Source organism: Polypterus senegalus, chromosome 11, assembly GCF_016835505.1.
Source record: "Polypterus senegalus isolate Bchr_013 chromosome 11, ASM1683550v1, whole genome shotgun sequence".
Classification (NCBI taxonomy): domain Eukaryota; kingdom Metazoa; phylum Chordata; class Cladistia; order Polypteriformes; family Polypteridae; genus Polypterus; species Polypterus senegalus.
In genome coordinates, this window is record NC_053164.1 from 129,646,622 (window position 1) to 129,665,035 (window position 18,414).

The window sequence follows — 18,414 nt, forward strand, 5'->3', positions numbered from 1 at the left end:
CCAGTGATGACCTATAGTGGGGTCTTCCACAATATTTCTCTCCTTTTTTTATACTTTTCCTGGAACACTCCTTGACTCGGCTGATGTCATTTAAAACAATATACTTATTGCATACATCCCAAAGAATTTAATAATACTGAAGTATTTCATATAGTCCACACTTTGGGATTTGTCTGGTAAGAAAGTGTTTCACGTCCTAATTGTTTTCTCTATTTATAAAGTAAGGGAGATCTGAACAGTTTGAGCTTTTTCCAGAGGACTGAACAATGTCATGTGGTGTTTACAGAGTTCAATGCAAAAAGATAAATTGTTAAACCATCCTAGGCTCTGCTGCTTCCTTTTTCACCCAACAGAAGTCTTAAACCACAGGAGACCTGAATCTTTAGCAGGGAAATGTAATATACAAGAAGTATAGCACAAATATTTCTTCCCTTGTTTTATACTTATTATTAAGTTAATATACTTATATTCTTTGACTTGGCTAAGGAGTCACCAACTCCTAGTACTTCTTGGCAGCCACAGGAGTTGCTGGACAAATGATTGAAACTTCACCTTTCATGTGTCTAGGTGTTAGGAAGCTGTCATGTACCTCTGTAAATGAAAGAAGAGGATCTCGTACATCAGTGGCTCTATTTGTCCTTAACCATGCAGACTCCTTTTTTATGTGTCCAGCCAGACCCCAGTAATAGTCTCTACTCAAAGAAGGAGTTTGTATTATTCCTTCTTAGATCAATATCTTAATCTTATTCAAAACTACAATGAAAATGAGAAATTAATTCTTTGTGGACGTTTTAGGCTCTGTTGCCCCTTTGAACCCTCTAGACAGACGTCCCAGACACACATGTAAAAACACCAAGAAGATTTTATTAATTTTTCCTTCAATAATAGTGCCCCAAAGCACCACACTCTCCACTATTCTCAATAATAAACAATAATAATAACAATGATTCAATACTCCACTCCCAGCAGCTCCGTCACACACCCTACCAACTCTGACTCAATCTGCTTGGGCTTTCCAGAGTCCTTTTAAAGACCATGACCCGGAAGTATTTCTTCTCTGGGTCAATACCACATCTTGTTTTGTCAAATGCCCCAGAAGTACTGCAGGCTTCCGTCCTTGTGACCCTGAAGTACTTCTGGGGTGGCATAATCATAAAAATCCCCGGGTTCTTGGTGAGCTCCCACTGGCGGCACCCATGGCACCCAACAGGGCTGAAGAGACGGACTCCATTTTCCATGCTACCCTGCGGGAATCCGAGGAACCATTTCCATCCAGGGGAGCTGCCATCTAGCTGTAGAGGTACGTCCCGGCCGGACTGAAATGCCAGCTGTCCATCACAGTACACCTCCCCCAGCTGAACATTATAATGTGAGGCCGCTAGCCCCGCTAGGGTAGTTCTTCCCCGGGAGAGACTGTCTGCCCTGACCAGACCACGGTTTCCTCCTGAAAGACAAGAGCAGGAGAACAATGGGGAGACATGGCACTTCTGTTTCCCTTTAAGAACCTCCCCGGTTTTCGCTGGACAGTTTCGCCAAAGGTGGCCCGGCTGATGGCATTCATAACACAGCCTCCTCCCATATTGAATTGTCCTGCGGGACTGGAAGCAGGCCGGCAACTCCTGCGTAGCCCTTTGCCCAGCTGGGGGTTGACTATCTGCCTGCCCACGCTGAGAGTGTCCCCTCCACACTCTCTCTTTGTCAGAAACTCCCAGTTTTACCTGCGGACTCTCCTTTTCATTGTGGGGCTTACTCACAGTTTGGTTCTCTCTATGAGAAAGAGATAGACCCTTTACTGTCTGGACACCTTTATTTTTGGGTGAGACCAGTGGCGATGTCTTTAGGTTTGAGAAACCCCAGAAGTCCTTCCATTTTACACTTGATCATTACCTCCTAATCAATTGTGGGACTTGAGATTACATGGCAGCCGATACTAATCAATCGCGCTGCCTTTGTACTCTGCGTCCCAACTTCATATACGTTACCAGCTGAACCCACCTGTACCGCCGAATCAGTCACCTATGGTAGCTTCTGTCTGCAGCGGTGCAAATATTCTTTCACACGCCATAAAATGGCCCCAGCTGTCGTTCCCAATTCTTTGACTACTTTTTTTCTTGAAGTGATGATCTGGATAAAGCTTTTGACAGGTTTGATTAGTTTTTCCAGCTCCCACACATTAAAGACCCCTTCCTGATCGGCTGAAGGCACGCTCAGGCTTTCAAAAACCCCGCCCTCCAGCTGTGAGCAGACAGGCTTCTTTTGTGCCTGCGTAGTTGGGTTTCGCACGGCCTTTTGGGACTTGGAGTTCCGGAGATTAGCTTCAAGCCGACCACAATCCGCCTGACTCAATTTATTGGCAGATCGATCGATCACTCCCCGAAACACCTTAACTTTATTTATGGCGTGCAATGCTTCGTCCGCCTTCCTGTGGTGCTTCTGGGGCTGGTCACCTGTCCTTGGCTGTCCGACGTCATGCGGAAATCCTTCTTGCTTTTATTCTGCTTGGACATTGTCCAACCATCTTCGGGATGACTTGCCATTTTTATTACGACCTCTTGGTGCACGCCATCTATGAGGTATGAGCAGGGGACAAAATGGGTTACAGTAATCCCTCCTCGATCGCGGGGGTTGCGTTCCAGACCCCACCCGCGATAGGTGAAAAACATCGGAGTAGAGAGCATATATTTGTATGGTTATTTTTATTTATTTTAAGCCCTTATAAACTCTCCCACCCTGTTAACATTATTAGAGCCCTCTAGACATGAAATAACACCCTTTAGTCAAACGTTTAAACTGTGCTCCATTACAAGACTGAGATGACAGTTCTTTCTCACAATTAAAAGAATGCAAACATATCTTATCTTCAAAGGAGCGCCATCAGGAACAGAGAATGTCAGAGAGAGCGCTCGCTAAGAAAAGCAAACAATCAAAAAATCAATACGTGCTTTTAAGTATACAGAAGCACCGCGATAAAGCGTCATTTTGTAGAGGAGTGTCTGTGTCCTCTGTGCAAACAGCCCCTCTGCTCACACCCCCTCCGTCAGGCAGAGAGTGAGAAAGAGAGAAGCAAACAATCTCAAGCACCGCGCGGGAAGAATATCTTATATCATTGAGGAGTTTTAGTTAATATGTAATGCATGCTCTGATTGGGTAGCTTCTAAGCCATCCGCCAATAGCTTCCCTTGTATGAAATCAACTGGGCAAACAAACTGAGGAAGCATGTACCATAAATTAAAAGACCCATTGTCTGCAGAAAGCGGCGAACCGGCAAAAAATCCGTTATATATATTTAGATGTGCTTACATTTAAAATCTGCGATAGAGTGAAGCCGCGAAAGTCGAAGCGCGATATAGCGAGGGATTACTGTATTTTAAAAATGTTTTCTATCCCTCCCCCGGTCTATACCATGTCGGTGAAATCGGCACCCGGAAAAATGTCTTCCCACCCGACGGTGGTGTCGCTCCGTTGCTCCTCATGGTCACAGGGGATGTCGTGCACCGGATTTGCCTCAGCACAGACGGTCAGTTTCATAACTTGTCGAAAACGTGTTTGGCAGTTGCATGTGTCGCTGTCTCGGATTCTGTCCACTTTCAAAAATAAGTTTTCTGACCAAAAGACGGCCAGAATCCTGGCGACTATGCCAATTGTGGACGTTTTAGGCTCTTTTGCCCCTTTAAACCCCATAGACAGATGTCCCAGACACACGTATAAAAACACCAAGAAAATTTTATTAATATTTTCTTCAATAATACTGCCCCAAAGCACCGCACTCTCCACAATTCTCAATAATAAACAATAATAATAATAATAATGATCCAATCCTCCACTCTTAGCAGCTCCGTCACACACCCTCCCGACTCCGGCTCAATTTGCTGGGGCTTTCCAAAGTCCTTTTAAAGTCCATGACCCAGAAGAATTTCTTCTCCAGGTTAATACCACATCTTCTTTCGTCAAATGCCCCGGAAGTACTGCACACTTCCGAAGTACTTCCAGGGTGGCGTAATCATAAAAGTCCCCGGGTTCTTGGTGAGCTTATCCTGGCGGCACTCATGGCACCCAACATTCCCTGCGGGAATCCAAGGAACCATTTCCATCCAGGGGAGCTGCCATCTATTGTGGTGTATGGCTGTGCGTTTATCCCGGCCAATACCCCCAAGCCGCCAGGTGGAGCCCTCCCTGCAGTATGGAGGTCCCCCAAAGACCAGCAGGGCATCATGGACATTGCAGTTTTTATACGCAACCCTGCTGGATGCCATGGGGGCCGCTAGGGGACGCTGCAGGGGGGAACAACGGTTATTTACCCTACGCCCCGGAAGTACGTCCGAGTCACATGGACAAAGGAAATGACGTGCTTCCGGGGTGATCAAAAAGGACTTTTTACCTGACCCGGAAGTGATACAAGATCACATGGACTAGGGATTGGGAACACTTCCGGGTCAGGGAATATAAAAGGATTGTGGGAGCTCCCAGACGGCGAGCTGAGCTAGGTGGAAGGGTGGCAACGTGTCTGGGAGTGAAGGATTGGATTATTGTATTGTGATTGTTTATTATATGAGTATAGTGGAGGAGAGGGCGCTTTGTGCATTGTGGCAATTTAATAAACTCGAATATTGGACTTTTACCTGGAGTTGTGGACAGGGGTTCAAGGGAGCGATAGTGTCCCCAATCTGTCATACGAACGTCCCGGGGAATGTAATGCCCTGAAATGGCTGCTTTCTTCTGTAGAGGTACGTCCCGGCCAGACTGAAACACCGGCTGTCCATCACAACTTGGTAACTACTGATTAATTCCCAAAGATTTCTAGTATCATTTTGTCCATTTTTCTTTCTTTTGCTGAAGAGCTAGTCTTGTGCTTAATATTAGTTTGTTTCACTAAAAATACTTTGTTTTTAGTCATTTTAATTTTTAAAAAATCTGAATGACTCCTTAATGTCTGATGCTTTGAACTTACAGTAGATTAGAAATAAATTGTTACAGAATACCATAAATATGTCCTCTTTGATATATGTTGTAATCATGTTAACAGGGCTACAGTACAGCACATGACATGACATGCATGTATCCATCACTTACTGTATGTTACTTATTTTCAAGGAAATAAACAAGGCAAATACTGTAGCCTCAGGGGAGAATTCAGGTCACCTTTTTTGCTGTTCTGAAGAATTAGTTATTAAATTAAAAGTAGTTAGACAGTGAGAGCAGTGAAAACTGAAGAAAGTGATGCCTTTTTTAGTACAGTCAGTTATGATATTTATGTATCCTAAATCTAATCTTCTCACTTCTCACCAAGACAGTGAGGAAATCAAAATCTATAGATAGATAGATAGATAGATACTTTAGAAAGTAGTATTATTTGGCTTTCCTGCATTTCTGTTTGTATGTTCCTTTTCTAATATTAAATTCAATTATTTACTGCTTCTTTCCAGTTAAAGCTGAAATAAAAATAGCAACTACAGAAGATCAGAAGAATCAGTCTATCATGATTAGATGTGAAGGGGACCGACCAGTTAAAGGTCTCTGCCTTTTTTATAAGAATGAAGATCTTCTCCAATCAGAGACATACTTCACAGATGCAAAAGCCTGTGTGATACTGGTTTTAAAGTATCAACTATTGGATCCAAAATCAGTAAAGAGGGTCACTCAAGTGAATGTGAGCTGTGAAATTGAAGTCATAAGAGAAAATGACAAATGGATATCACGCCGCAGTAGGAATGTGACAGTGGACATATATGGTGAGTACACAACACACGTCATAACTGTTACTGCCTGGCTACTATTATTTGAATGAGATGCTTTAACTTTAAAAGTAATTTTAAGAAGAAAACAGTGTAATAGAAAATAATTCAACTTTAATCATCTGACTGACTAACTGTACGAGTGGACAGGATGTCACTTAAAATAATGTATGCTTTATTCTAAAGTACTAATCCTAATAATACGGAAGTATTTAATTTAGTCCACATTTTGGGATTTTTCTGGTTAGAAAGGCTTCACCTCCTAATTTTTTTCACTGTTTATAAGATAAGGAAGATCTGAACAGTTTGATCTCTTTCCGGAGGATTGAAAAATGTCAAGTGGTGTTTACAGAGTTTAGTGCAATGGGATTCATTGTACAACCATCCATGGCTCAGCTGCTTTCTTTTTCATCCCACAGAAATTTTAAACCACAAGAGACATTCATCTTTAGCAGACAATTGTAACATGAAAAAACCTTAGCACAAATTTCATAGCCCCAAAATGGAAGTAATGGCTGAAACATCTAAGAAATGAGATGGAACCACGATTCAAAAAAATTTATTTAGTGAACTTTTTATCAATAGCCATGTACAGTTAACTTCCGGACCAGTATAAGTATAAGGGATGGTGCATTTAATTTTATTATTATGTCAAAAAGCTTTACATTTTTTGAAATAATCAATTTTTATATTCTGATATGCAATTATATACTGTAATCTCTATATAGTTAGGAAATGAACGGGTGGATGGATAAAGTTATATGATCATAATTCAGAATACTTCAGTACTGAAAACTCACACACTTTTGAGTAATTTTGTGTACAGTTTTAGTTATTTCTTACTTTTTTAATATTTACAGTACATAGTGATGGCACAGTGATTTAGTGGTTAGCACTTCTGCAGGGACCTGGGTTTACTTCTTGACATAGTCACTGTCTGTATGGAGTTTGCATCTTCTCTCTGATGTATTTGTGTTTTCTGTAGGTTTTTGTGTTTCCTACCATAACTCATGCATCTTAATTAATTGATTGAGTTTAACTGAGCATATTTTTCTCCCACATTCTTAAAATTTGCTTAATATTTCAAATCAGTTAGTTCTCATAATTTGGCAAATGTTGCATGGGAAGAACTCAGTTCTACATGACCCAGTGATAAAAAAATCAGGTGGAAAGATAAATACTTAAACAAGTATTTCTTGACAGTACTTAGGCCCAATGCTCAAGGCATTTGTACCCTTTATAGAGTACTAGCAAAATACCTGCGCTTCGCAGAGGAGAATTAGTGTGTTAAAGAAGTTATGAAAAAGAAAAGGAAACATTTAAAAGATAACGTAACATGATTGTCAATGTAATTGTTTTGTGATTGTTATGAGTGTTGCTGTCATCAAGGATTTGATTATCATTATTTCTTTCAATCAGGTTCGTATTTGGAGGATGTGTTGTGTTCACGTTACATTCCGTGTTTGTCAACCGTTGTAAAGAGTACCCAAACTCAAAGGCAGGCAGCATCTCCGGGCATGGAATCCACTCGATAAGTGACAGTTCTTTGATCGATGGTGATCATCTCAATAGACATCTCACCACCCAAATCGCTACTCTTGAATCTAAGATGTTTAACAGGCATTCCCAGTACTAAGTTGTGGATTTACCTGTGAGTATTTAGTAACAGTGTGTCTATTAACTTGTGGATTTTTCTGCGAGTATTTAGCGACAGTGCCTCTATGAACTTGTGGATTTTCCCGAGAGTATTTAGCGACAGCGTGTCTATTAACTTGTGGATTTTTCTGCGAGTATTTATCGACAGCGTCACAAAGTTGTTTCCGTCTAGCTGCATCAGAAAATGTAGCACGACGTCTGACACACCTCCTTTATACTCTTTTCTCACAGCTTGGATTGCTGCTGATGTACGGCCTTATGTGGGCAGGTAGCCAATTACGTGAGAGGCATGGGGTTGGGAGATGCAATATAGGCAGGCAGACAACTACGTGGGAGGCGTGGTGATGGGGGACACAACTCCGCCTCACACGGCAACCGAGCTGCAGGCTATGGACGTATCTATGCTACGTAAGTAGGATTCAGTTATGACCATTACGCGTAGAATTGTGAAATGAAACCTGCTTAACTTTTGTAAGTAAGCTGCCAAATTTCAGCCTTCTACCTACGGGAAGTTGTAGAATTAGTGATGAGTGAGTGAGTCAGTCAGTCAGTGAGGGCTTTGCCTTTTATTAGTATAGATGTATGCAGTTTGTAAAAAGTCTGAATTTCTTTAACATTTCCAAACCATACTACAGTATTAAGAAAAAAAGTCTGTAAAGAATGTTGTGCTGTTTTTACATGTTCACCTTGTGTTCATGTAGGTTTTATCCTGGGCATTCCAATTTCTTTCCACACATATATTGATAGCCTTTTTAGTTAAGGAATGAGTTTGTTTGTATACAAATGTACACTATGATGGACTGGTCTTCTTCAAATCATGGGAAGATATAATAATGTAAGAGATGATATTAAGCAAAGATTTCTGCCCGTTTGAAATACATTTTAAATATTTCAGGTAATCTAGGTAAACCAGCATTGAGTGCAACATCTAACATAACTGGAAGAGGTGCAGCAGTGACTTTGATATGTGAATTGCCTCAGACATTTTCAGAAGCTCACTGCTATTTCTACAGAGATGACGATTCACAGCCATTCAAGACAAATAGCTCAGAAGATAAAAAGTGTGAGCTGTCTGTGAATAGCCATGAACTGTTAGAAAATCGATCTACAGAGACGGAAACCGAGGTTCAACTGAGGTGTGACTACACTCTGAATATGAGCCCAGAGATCCATTCACAGTACAGCAGTTACTTCAGCATTAGAGTACTGGGTAAGTCAAACACTACTTCATCTACTAATAATGTAATGTTTAAACAAAAGATTACTTAAACTGAATAAATTATTCCTCTACTTCATTTAGATTTCAACATTCACATTCATATATAATGGCTTAGTTGTTTTTATATTTTATTTGCTGTATTTTACATTGAATTACATTTTCTCCTGAATTATTTTATCTTTGTTTGTGTTCATCATTCATTTTCTGCACAAATGAATTTTTTAGGGAACCTGTAGCACATGTTCCTAAAATCTATACTAATAAAAGGCAAAGCCCTCACTCACTCACTCACTCACTCACTCACTCACTCACTCACACACTCACACACTCACTCACTCACTAATTCTGCAACTTCCCATGTAGGTAGAAAGCTGACATTTGGCAGGCTCATTCCTTACAGCTTACTTACAAAAGTTAAGCAGGTTTCATTTCGAAATTCTATGCGTAACGGTCATAACGGTCGATAACGTCTGCCATGTTGAACTTTCTTATTTATGGCTTCATCTTCATGAAATTTGGTAGGCAGCTTCCCTGCGCTAACTGAAATTGATGTACGTACTTATTTGGGTGGTATGACGCCACTGTAGGCCGCCAAATTGAACTTTCCAAAGTCACTAATTCTCCAACTTCACGTTGTGATAAAGGCGCTATATAGCGCCCGACCCGGCACAGACTACGCAGAGGCACGTGTTCACACTCAAAGGGCTTTTTATTTTCTTCAGCCATGGGCACACGCCTTCCCCGTGTCCCACAGGCCCAACACAGTCCAAAGCACAAAATAACCCACACAACCAAACGCTTCCTGGCACCACCACTCCTCCCAGGCAACCTCGTCCTCTTCCTGCCGATTCTGGCCTTGATTGCTGGGAGGCAAGCCCTTTTGTCCCCCACCTGGAAGTGTCACAGGTGCCTGACCAGCTGGTCCAGCGTGGTGGCTGGTTGTCCGCAGCACCCCCTAGCGGCCACCCCATCTCCCAACCGGGCTGCTGTGGTGGACTCCATGTCCCATGGAGGCACGAGGAAGATTGAGGAGGGATCCACGGCCAGAGAGGCTGCCCCCAAGTGCTCCGGGGAAGGTACTGCAATGTCCATGATGGCTCCCCCGGGACGTATGCAGAAGAGGCGTCCCGGCCGGGCATGGGACCCGGCTGTCCGTCACACCGTGTAGGTAGAAGGCTGACCTCATCTTCACGAAATTTGGTAGGCGGCTTCCCTGCGCTATCCGAAAGCGATGTACGTACTTATATCTGTGGTATGCCGCCACTGTCGGCCACCATTTTGAACTTTCCAACGTCACTAATTCTCCAACTTCCCGTGTAGATTAAAGGCTCAAATTTGACAGGCTCACTCCTTACAGCTTACTTACAAAAGTTAAGCAGGTTTCATTTAGAAATTCTACGCGTAACGGTCATAATGGTCGACAACATCCGCCATTTTGAACTTTCTTATTTATGGCCCAATCTCCACGAAATTTAGTAGGCGGCTTCCCTGCGCTAACAGAAACCAATGTACGTACTTATTTCGGTGGTATGACGCCACTGTGCAGGTAGAAGGCTGAAATTTGGCAGGCTCTTTCCTTACAGCTTACTTACAAAAGTTAAGGTTTCATTTCGACATGCCACTGTTGGCCGCCATATTGAACTTTCCAACGGTCTTTGTTACTTATAGGCCCATCTTCAAGAAATTTGTGCAGCGGGTTCCCAACGCTAACTGAATCCTACTTACGCATATATATCGTCCATGGCGTGCAGCTTCGGTCACCGTGTGGCGTTGGGTCCCCATCCCAACGCCTCCCGTTGTTGGCTGCCTGCCTATATAAGGCCGTCCGTCTCTCCGGTCTCTACATTCCCTTCCTTGCTTCGCCACGGGATTCACGTCTCCCTGCTGATAACTGCAGGCTTTTTTTTTAATCCACGACTTCTCCGCTGTTTTATTGTTCGTTTATTACGATTATAGTTATTGTGTAGATATTTTAGACTTACTTCACATTGTTCAGGTACCCATTTCCTTTATCGTTCCAACCGTACCCCCATTAACATGTCTATCGAGGTGATCACCATCGATCAAAGAACTGTCACTTACCGAGTGGTTTCCATGCCCAGAGATGGCACCTGCCTTTTCCATTCTCTTTGTTACATATTGCACGGCCATATCGGGCTCACTCTTGATATCTGGAGGAACATTGTGTCTTATGTATTAAATGATTGGGACAGGTTCAAGGTGTGGACTGATGACACAGGTACAGGAGAGAATTATACTACACAGGAGCACTATAAGAGTGAAATGCTTAAGCCCTTCACCTATGGTTCTGCGTGTGAGTTGATGGCTGCGGCTGAATTGTTCGGTTGTCGCTTTCAAGTGTACCGAAATGGCCAAATATTTTACACCTTTCAACAACCGCCAATGCCTCTTAAACATCTTAGATTCACAGGTGACGATTTCAGTAGTGGACACTTTGATGTTTATAAATGTTTCAACTCTCAAAAGCTGGATGTGAAGTTATCGATGAAACTGGTTGTATGCTTACAACGCTTGACAATTGCTGAATGGCACTTCAACACAAGTCCTGCAAATGCTGTCGTAATTGAACCAAAACCATGAAACTCAAACCGATTATGACAGCAGCAATCCATGCTGTGAGATCTGAAACAAGATTACTTTTCACATGGCCAACTGCTCATTACATGCTCAAGAGTACTGTAAGCTCAGAGCACAGCTTGGTCATATTACAACTGGAGGGCCGAACTGACAACGTGGTATAGAAAGAGATCCTTAACAAATAATTATTGGTATATTTTCCCTCAGTTTAAAAAGGTTTTTATTTTCTTCTTAATAAAAATTTTAAGGCAGTACTTCACCGCTGCGAAGTGCGGGTATTTTGTTATCCTTCATAGAAGGCAAAATCAATCTTTTTGGAAGATATGAGATAAGCATCATATGTGGAAATTCATATAGCAGTTTGGTTTTACTTTCTATTTTTAGGTTAAGTGATTAACAAAATTGAGGAATAAATTACCTTAAACAGGAAAGTGACCTCAGTGACATATGTAACTAAGACTATATATCTTTTTAAACATGTTATTTATTTTTGAATTGGAATTTCTCTATTGAGAAAATATATTGCATTGATTCTTGGGATGTAAGCCCTTCTGCCATCTCAATACTAGACCCAGTGACATTGCCAGCCCAGTCTTTTCTAATGATTTATACTAAGTACTTATGGCGCTTTTCCACTGCATAGTACGGCACAACACGGTTCAGTTCAGCTCACTTTTGGGGGGTTTTCCACTGGGAACAGTACCTAGTACCTGGTCCTTTTTTTAGTACCACCTCAGCCGAGGTTCCAAGCGCGCCGAACCGTTACCAAAACGTGACGTGTAAACCCTGCTGGTCACTGATTGGCCGGAGAAAATCGTCATTACTGCGTCACTGGATATTCTTTTCTTTTAGGTACACACACGCGGAAGTTTGTGTCCCGTCTCTCCATTGCTGGACGCAGTTTTTTTGCATAAGTGGATGAATGTTTCTTCAGACATTCGAAAGTTCTCCAGCCACTGAGTGTTTGTAAAACCGAGAACAATCACATCCCACCACTCTGAAGCACGGTTAAATGTCCAAACAGATGGTCTGTTGTGGCGACTTTTTTGCAAAATGTGGAAGATCTGTAATATACAGAATCAACATTTTAATGTTACACTGGCAGTTAAGTTCATTTTATGCTTTGCAACAGTGATAAAAGTTAGCTAGTGATGTGCTTTTTTTAGATGCTTTCCCTTGCGCGTCGTCGAGCTAAAGTGTTGTCGTTGTCTGCGTGTTGTTGTAAAAGTTCCACGGTGTCACGGCAGTAGAGGCGGCGCAACTATAACGACACGTGAATAATCCCGCCCACTCTAAAGCGGTAATAAACTGCAGTCGAAACGCAAACCGAGCCGAACTGCGCCGAACCAAGGTGAGCTGTACTGAACCGTGCTGTGCCGTACTATGCAGTGGAAAAGCGCCTTTAGAGTACTTAGTAAGAGTGCCTTCTGTTGCTTAATCAATTACAGATGACACATATACAACATCATGCCTGTATTTAACAAAAAATTATTTCGCCAAGGGTCAGTAAAGGAAAAAAATGTTTTTCAAACTCATTAAAACTGAACTCTTCCCTGAAATAAAAGAAACCATAGATGATTCTGTAAATCAAACACATGCACACAGTTCTTTTTTTCATTCCAAAAATTAAAATAATTTTCCCTAAATTTTAGTACACTAGATATATTTTTCACTATTTTGCATTTATTTCATACTTGTTGTTTACACTATTATAGGCAGCATGTGCAATGCAGAGTCATACATATGTCTATACTGGGATAACTTACACTAGCTAGCTCAGGTTGTTAAAGTCTGAAGCAATGGTTAAGTTAAACTGAGAAGCCAAACTGATGTAACCACGCTGTTCCGGCCTGTAAATCCAAACCATTTTATTAAAACTAATTTATATATCTGAACTGACCTGTATATCCAAATGGATATATCTCAATCAATGTACAGTATATATCTTAAAGGATGTGGCTGATCTGTTTAAACCAATATATGTCTAAAGAAATATATATCAAGCCATATATATATCTTAACCAATGTATATATCTGAATGGATGTATTCAAACCATTGTATTAAAATTTATATATATATATATATATATATATATATATATATATATATTGTGGTGGATTGCGCATTTTACTCGGCCCTCACCCCTGGCGCTAGGAGGAGCTCTCCGAGAGCATATACGGGCCCCAATTCCAGCAGGGCCTCATGGACTATGTAGTTTTATACACAGCCCTGCTGGATACCTTGGGGGCCACTGGGAGTCGCTGTCAGGAGGCCAATAGACTCATTTGGACATCATGACCCGGAAGTTCGTCACAGGAAGAGCGACGGGCTTCCGGGGTGAAGAAAAGTACTGTTTACCCTGACCCGGAAGGAATAAGGACTTGTGGAACTGTTGGGCAGAAAGACTTCCGGGTCAGGGGGAATAAAAGGACTCTGGGAACTCCCAGACAACGAGCTGAGCTGGGTGGTAGGAGGGCAACGCGTCTGGGAGTGGAGGATTGTGATTATTATTGATTTATTATTGTTATTGTGGTTTATGAATAGTGTGGAGTGGAGGGTGCTTAGTGCACATTGTTATAATAAAAAGAATAATTGTAGCACTTTTACCAGGTGTTTGGCGTGGTACCTGAGGGTTCAAGGGAGCACTACTGCCCCCTACTGCGACAATATATATATATATATATATATATCAGAATGGAAATATACAAGCCAATGTACATAAATATCAACCTATGTCCATATTCAAGCCAATGCATAGATACAAACAAATGTATTCTAGTGACCTCAGCGTCTGGACCTCAAAGAGATGTGCTCCTCAGGTGGCCGCAGACTGGGTATACCTGGAGAAGCCACCTACAGTATAAAGCAGCTTGAGGGCAGCAGAATAGGGGGATGTGCAAATACAACACTTGGTGAGCCCTTTGGTCAATGATTACTGCCTACTAGAGTCCATTTGAGCTTTGGACCCTGGGCTTGGGATGGCTCAGAGAGAGCTAGAGGAATATTGTGGCATACAAGTTGCCTCTGACCCTGGGTGAGCAAAGTAAAGCAGAGCCAGGCAGCATGTGTGAGCAGGCAAAGGGACAAAGCAGCTGTGAATGCATGTTTGCCACTGAAGACCTGAGTGGCATGGTGCAATTGGTGTTGAAGAAGACAAACGGTCCTTTTTAGGGCTTCTCACCAGAAATCAGCATAAAGAGGCTAATTGTGCTCCTCTGTCTCCAGCACTTCTCAGGTTGTTACTATAAGAACAGACTAATGAAACTGAGACAGTGGACAGGTTAAGCACTAATGCTGGTGAATTCCTTGATCACACTCATGATGTCTCGGTTCAGGCAGGGCAGACCAGATCGCTTCACACCCCTCGAATGTCCCCACAGATGTTTGTGCTTCTCACTGGATGAGGGCTTCAAAGGTGAAGACAGTGTAGCAGCCTCAAGGTCCAGAGAAAGACACTCTTTTCACGGAGGGAATACCTGGAGAAGTCAGCTTTAAGGAAACCTGTGACCTGCAAGAGATGGGGTTGCAGATGCAGAATTGAGAGAGCACTTTGGATATGTCTTCAGACTGCTAAAGTCCATCGGCTTGGATGTGCGGCTGTCAGCGAAGCCCTAATTTGGTGGAACAGTGTAGCCTACAGGCTGCCTATGACCCCAGGTTAGCAGAGTGAGGTGGAGCTGGCTGGGGGCATGTATGAGTGGGCTGAAGACCTCAGTAGCATAGCATAATTGGTACTGAAGAAGTTAAACGGTCCCCTTTAGGGTAACACTCTGGTAATTGGCATAAAGAGACTAATTTTATTCATTCTTCTCCCACACCCCACCAGGTTATTACAGTATATGAACCAATATATATATATATATATATATATATATATATATATATATATATATATATATATATATATATATGTATACAAATCTTTTCATGCATTTATGAACAAATCTGTATATTTATATATTGTGATGCATGAGTCACTGTCTTACACACCAAAAACAGCCTTATTAACAACCTCAAACAGGAACAGCAAGCATTTTTATTGAGGTGGGAGCTACCAATCTGTATCACACAAACACAGCAATGAAGCAGTGACTTCATTAATCACTCCGCCTCGACTCACTACTTCAGTCAAGGCACTGATAGTCCTCCTCCTCAGGTTGGTCCCATGGCTGCGGATCCTGGATTGGGATTGGATTGTCCTGAAAGACGGGAGACAAAGAGAAAGTGGGCCAGGTCATTGCCAGAATTAATATACTCCGCCATGCTCTCTGCGCAGAGAGCTGAGAGTGAACTTGTTTTCGTGTTTTCTGTGGCCAAAGGACGCTCTACTGTGTGACAGGTCCAGGAAGGTGCTGTTGAATCAGGACACATAGCGGGTTCGGCTAGGCAGGAGAGGATATCTGTATTCATTTGTGCAGAGCCTGGCCAGTGGTATACAAAGTTGAAAGGCTGTAAACTAAGAATCCACCGAGTGACGTGTGCGTTTGTGTCCTTCTGTCGATAAAGCCACTTAAGCAGGGCATGGTCAGTTACCAGGGTGAACCGTCGACTCCAGAGGTAGTACAGGAGGGCCTCCACAGCCCACTTAATTGCCAAGCACTCTTTTTCAATAGTCGAATAATTACACTCCCTGCTGAGAAATGTGATTGGGTGCTCTTCCCCTTCAAAACATTGTGAGAGCATCGCTCCTAACCCAAAAACGCTAGCATCCATTTGCAGAATAAATTCCTTTGAAAAGTCAGGATTGTGTAGAACCGGGAAAGATGATAAAGCGGCCCTATGTGCAAAATTAGAAATGAACTGCCTGTAATATCCCGCAAACCCTAGGAAGGCACGAACCTGCCTGTGTGTGATAAGATGGGGGTATGCAAGCACTTCACCCACCTTGTTAAACTGTGGTCTAATTAGGCCATCCCCAGTAACCCAGATAACTAGTCTCTGACATACCCAACTTGCACTTCTTTGGATTGGCCATCAGTCCCGCAAGCTGCAAACTGTCAAGGACAGCCTGTAAGTAATCAAGATGAGACTTCCAATCATTACTGAAAATGACCACATCATCTAGATATGCACCCGCTGTAACAAAAAAGCGCTATATAGGCGCCTGACCTGACACAGACTCAGACCGGAGGCACATATAAAACCAAGAAAGCCTTTTATTTTTCTTTACCTGTGGGACACGTCTTTCCCATGACCCCCACAGGCACAACACAGTCTCAAGTAGACAAAACACCCAAAACACAAGTACAAACACTCTTCTTTTGCACCACCACTCCTCGTCCAAGTTTTGTCCTTCACCACCTGACACTGGCCAATGAGTGGTGGCTGCAGGCTCCTTTTATAGTCCACCCGGATGTGCTCCAGGTGGTTGACTGCCGAGTTCCGGCTGCACTTCCAGGTGTGGCGAATACATTGACCATAATGGCTTAGGAGTTCCAGCTGCAGCACCTCCTGGCGGCGCCTGCGGGACCCAACAGGGCTGCACCAACTCCAATTCCCATGGAGCCCTGCAGGAAACCAAGGCACCGCTCCAACCCAGGGGGGCCAGCCATCTAGCATCCAGGGGGGGTATTGCACAGTCCATGGCTGCTCCCCCTGAACATATAGCGAAGGGGTGTCCTGGCCGGGCATTGACCCCGGCCGTCCGCCACACCGCATATGCCGAAAGAAGATGCAGAATCTGGTCCATCATCTGCTGAAATGTCAGCAGCACCCAATGAAGACCGATGGGGAGTCTGGTAAATTCAAAAGGCCCATCTGGGGTGGTGAAGGCAGTTTTCTCGCAACTGGATTTCTCCAAGGGCACCTGGCAGTAGTGCTTTGTGATGACCAGAGTGGAAATATACGAGGCCTGTCTGAGTTTCTCCAACAAGTCATCCACGCAGGCTTCGGTTAGGTATCAAACTTGAAAGTCTTATTTAACTGTCTAAAATCAATACAAAACTGAATCGAACCATCCGGTTTTGAGACAAGGACGATAGGACTTCACCATTCACTTTTGCTTAAATGAATAGCTCCCAGCCAGAGTATCTCAGCCACCTCTTTCCAAATTATCTGTTTCGTGACACCAGGATCAGTCAATATCCTGTGTTCCGCAGTTTGGCCAGGTGTTAGTAGATCATCTTTCTGAGTGTCAGTTAAATCCTTGCCAATAAAGACATCCACCTGTGGGACCGTTGTGGACACGGACATCACCTCATGCGGTTCATGCCACTCTTTCAATAGATTGATAGGCAAAAGCTGAATGGGCTTCTGCCTCCCTGGAATCTGGACTTTATAATTCACAGGGGATATGCACTGTTCTATGAGTGCTGGACCCAACCACTCAGCAAAAAATGTATGCAAGTCCGAAGGAATTAACATCAGCACCCAATCTCCCCTCTTCAACTATCATAGTTTACTTGTTCTGTTGTAGTCACGTTTCTGCGCCTCCTGCTCACGCTGTAGTTGCTCCACCGCAATAAAGGACAATCTAGAAGTCTTTCCTTGCATTTACATGACTCAATTGACAAAGCTACCTCCTAGAAGTGTTGAACGATTCCCTATCCATTTTTCCCGAAAAATGTCCTACATACCATGTGGTTGGCGGACAAAGAGCAACTCGAAAGGGCTTAACCCCATAGACGCTTGTGGGGATTTCTGAATAGCAAACAGGAAAAAGAGTTTTGCGGTATTCTATGAGGTAGGGTCCTTATGAGCGACGCGTCAAATTATTTGTTTTAGAGACTTATTAAATTGTTCAGTCAAGCTATTCATTTGTGGATAATAAACTGTGGAGTGTAGCCGTTTAATTGCAAAACTTTTGCATAGCTGTTTCATGATGTGAGACATAAAGGGTGTGCCCTGATCATTCAAAATCTCATGAGGGATACCAATGTGCATAAACATTTCTGTGAGTGCTTTTGTAACAGTCCGCACAGCACGTCTACTTCTGGGTACCTTTTGGCATAATTGACTAACACGGGCATATACTGAAAGCCATTTTTACTTTTGTGAAGACGGACCAACAATATCTAGTCCCACCCTCAGAAAGGGGACATCGAGAATAGGCATCAGTACCAGAGGTGCCCTAGTGGGTTTGTGGGTCAGAAACTATTTGAAAGTTGGGACAAGTCTCAATTGTTCCACATCTCAGACCATATTCAGCCAATAAAGCCATTTCGATATGTGCTCTCTCATTTTTTCTGTGTCTAAATGACCCCTCACAA

The 18,414-nt window shown here is 42.8% G+C and overlaps 2 protein-coding genes across 5 annotated transcripts in view; both read left to right on the top strand.

The window, feature by feature from the left end:
- The window catches only part of LOC120539518, a 580,969-nt gene that overhangs the window by 432,652 nt on the left and 129,903 nt on the right, over positions 1-18,414 (top strand). The window lies entirely within an intron of this gene.
- The window catches only part of LOC120539517, an 85,699-nt gene that overhangs the window by 33,902 nt on the left and 33,383 nt on the right, over positions 1-18,414 (top strand). For both annotated transcript variants that reach the window (XM_039769649.1, XM_039769650.1), the window contains 2 exons: positions 5,424-5,729; positions 8,284-8,598. In XM_039769649.1, coding sequence (XP_039625583.1) covers positions 5,424-5,729; positions 8,284-8,598 — 621 coding nt within the window. The remainder of the gene's footprint in view (positions 1-5,423; positions 5,730-8,283; positions 8,599-18,414) is intronic.